The sequence below is a fragment of the Triticum aestivum genome, chromosome 7D (assembly GCF_018294505.1).
Source record: "Triticum aestivum cultivar Chinese Spring chromosome 7D, IWGSC CS RefSeq v2.1, whole genome shotgun sequence".
NCBI classification, from domain to species: Eukaryota; Viridiplantae; Streptophyta; class Magnoliopsida; order Poales; family Poaceae; genus Triticum; species Triticum aestivum.
Genome location: NC_057814.1, coordinates 115,809,327 through 115,811,842, shown reverse-complemented (window position 1 = coordinate 115,811,842; position 2,516 = coordinate 115,809,327). Strand labels below are relative to the sequence as shown.

General features: G+C 54.9%; 1 protein-coding gene across 1 annotated transcript; it reads right to left on the bottom strand.

The window, feature by feature from the left end:
* Nucleotides 1-677: 677 nt before the first annotated feature.
* Nucleotides 678-2,123, bottom strand: LOC123168253 (uncharacterized). Its single transcript, XM_044586126.1, has 2 exons — nucleotides 1,989-2,123; nucleotides 678-1,931 (listed from the first exon to the last, which is right to left on the bottom strand). The coding sequence occupies exons 1-2, from the start codon at nucleotides 2,065-2,067 to the stop codon at nucleotides 1,312-1,314; spliced, it is 699 nt and encodes a 232-aa protein (XP_044442061.1). The 5' UTR covers nucleotides 2,068-2,123; the 3' UTR covers nucleotides 678-1,311.
* Nucleotides 2,124-2,516: the final 393 nt, after the last annotated feature.

Sequence of the window (2,516 nt, the reverse complement as noted above, 5' to 3'; positions counted from 1 at the left end):
GTCATGCAGTCAACCACTGCCACCGGGCTAGCTGGCCCCAAATGGCCGCTGGGCGGATGTGCGCCAATCAACGGAGCACCGTGCCCGGCCGCGGCGAGAGCTCACTGCTTACTCTGGACCCTGGGGCACCGACGCTGAGCTCCAGGCCACGATATAGCAGAAAGCACACCATTCCTAGTACTCACTTTCGTTGAGCCGTTGGAAATTCTTCCAAATGAGATAAGCAATGTCGCACTAAAAAGCTTAATAAGAAGATGCATTTAAATGAATGGAGAAGGAAGTATTTCATTACTCCAATGCATTGTATGTATACGTCGTCCAAATGCACCTATCTATTTAATAGATGCATTGTTCTAAGCAAGATAGAAGTCCCTGATGAAACTTCAACATCAGTGAATATTTCTACTAAACCACTCATTACCTGCAACCCACAATAAATTGGTAATATACCAAAGCATTATTTTCCAGCTCTAGATTGTTTGCATTGCACACATTTAAACAAGACACTGAAGTGAGCCAATGAGAAGGATCACCAACATGTATGCAAGAAATAGAATCAGTGTGTGTAAGAGCCTGTGGTGACCTGAAATAGTCAAATACATATAGCATATCCACTTGAGCATGAAAAAAAAACACAACACACGCCATGCAGAGCAGCAGGTCTCAGGGCAGAGCCGGGAATAAATCCATCCATGGTCGATTCCTAAATCTCAAATAGAAGAACTGAACAAGAGATAAGGTTTACCACGTGCTGCATGTGGGCTGCTTCAGTGCCTCCTGGTTCATAAACATGGCAATGCAATGAGCAGCTAGGAGCTGGGATTTTTGGTAAGACACTGGACAACATCATTCCTGAGGTCAGCGATGATATTTGCTAGATTCTGATATGTTGTTACCATAATAGAGATTAGGATAAATCACGTTAGAAATCAGAAGTGCCTTAATTTAAGGCCGGTGCTAGGCGTCATCCGGCTGACAGGAGCCAAACTGTAAACCGCCTTACTAGCCGTTTGATGAGAGCTGCTCAGCCGTCTGATTAAGCCAGCTGTGCTAGGTGCATCCTTCCACTTTCTCAGCCCGAAATTGACTCCGTCGTCCGCAGCTCGTCATCAACGCCCCGGTCCTCCCACTCTCGTGTAGCTGCACCGGCCATGCACCATTGTCGCCTTGCAGCAGCCGCCACAACAACCTGTCATCTTCCCCATAACAAAACAGCTCGTTGCACTACAGCTTCGGTCGCCGGCGAGATCAGCAGGTCGTGGCTCCACACGCATAGCATCGCAGCTCCGCCGCTGGCAAGATCCACGTGTCTTAGCCGCGCCCATGTTGTGTTGCAGCTCCGCCGCCGACAAGTTCCGCATGTTGCAGTGGCGCCCACGTGCATTGCAGCTCCACCGCCCTGCACGCATCATCACGCCCCGTTGCATTGCAGCTCCGCCCGCTCACCGGAATGTTGAACTGCAGCTCCACCGCTCCGGCGCGCAGCACCACGCCGTTGCACTGCAGCTCCGCCCACCCACCGGAGTGTTGAACTGTAGCTCCGCCGGTCCGGCACACAGCATCACGCCGTTGCACTGCAGCTACGCCACCCCGCCGGAGACGCTGCATCGAGCCATTGGTGGCCCGGGAAACTCGTCGCATGTGCGCCGCATCGAAGCACAGGGGAGGCACCGGCGAGCGCTCCATTGCAGCTCCGCCGCCGACGATTGTAGCACCAATAGACGCCGAGGTTGCATCGCAGCACCGACCACGGTTCCAACGCAGCACGACGGCCGTGGACGAGTTGTTGCGTCGCAGCCCGCGGCCGTGGACGCGTTGCTGCGTTGCAGCACCGACGGTCGCCGACGAGCGCCGTACCGCATCGCCGGCAGCACAAAAACGAGCGGCCGCCCTCCGGCCTGAGTGTTGCGTCGCAGCCGAGCGCCGAGCGTCGCCCAGCGCGAGGTTGCAGCGCCATGGCGGTGCATGCGGGGCTTCAGCGCCTTCGTTTGCGGCAAGGATGCAGCTGGTGGTGCGCGCTGCTGCTCCTCTCTGGTTCACAGCAGCGGCGCGGGGCGGCGATGCCATGGGAGCTCCTGTCTCAAGCGGGGGCAAACAGAGATGGGGAAGGAGATGTGTGGTGGAGAGATGACGCAAAGAGATAAGGTCGTGGCGCTGGAGGGGAGGCGGTGGATGGGCCCGGGACACGTGTCGAGCGTGGCGAGCCGTTTATGTCCGTGATAAATCATCCGGTTGTTTTCAAGTGATTTCCTTAATTTAATTATCTGGAGATTGCAGAGGAGAGAGAAGGAGACGCGCTTCACCTTGGGGAATTTGGAGACGACGATCTCGGCGTTCTGCTCGCTGGCCCGAAGCACCTTGGTTGCTACCCTCACAAGCGCCATTTCCTTTGTGGGTCGAAACCATATCGGCTACCATCAATGTGTTGTGTCATCGACATGGCTCATACTTGGGGCTTCAGATCTGGAGAACTAAAATAGCACGCGGGACAATTTCTCGGACCTGGAGGCGTCATG

Coding starts and splice junctions, on each gene's coding strand:
- LOC123168253 (XM_044586126.1), bottom strand. CDS start 2,067: ATGGCATCGCCGCCCCGCGCCGCTGCTGTGAACCAGAGAGGAGCAGCA. Junction 1,932..1,988: donor CAGCTGCATCCTTGCCGCAA/ACGAAGGCGCTG, acceptor TCGCGCTGGGCG/ACGCTCGGCGCTCGGCTGCG.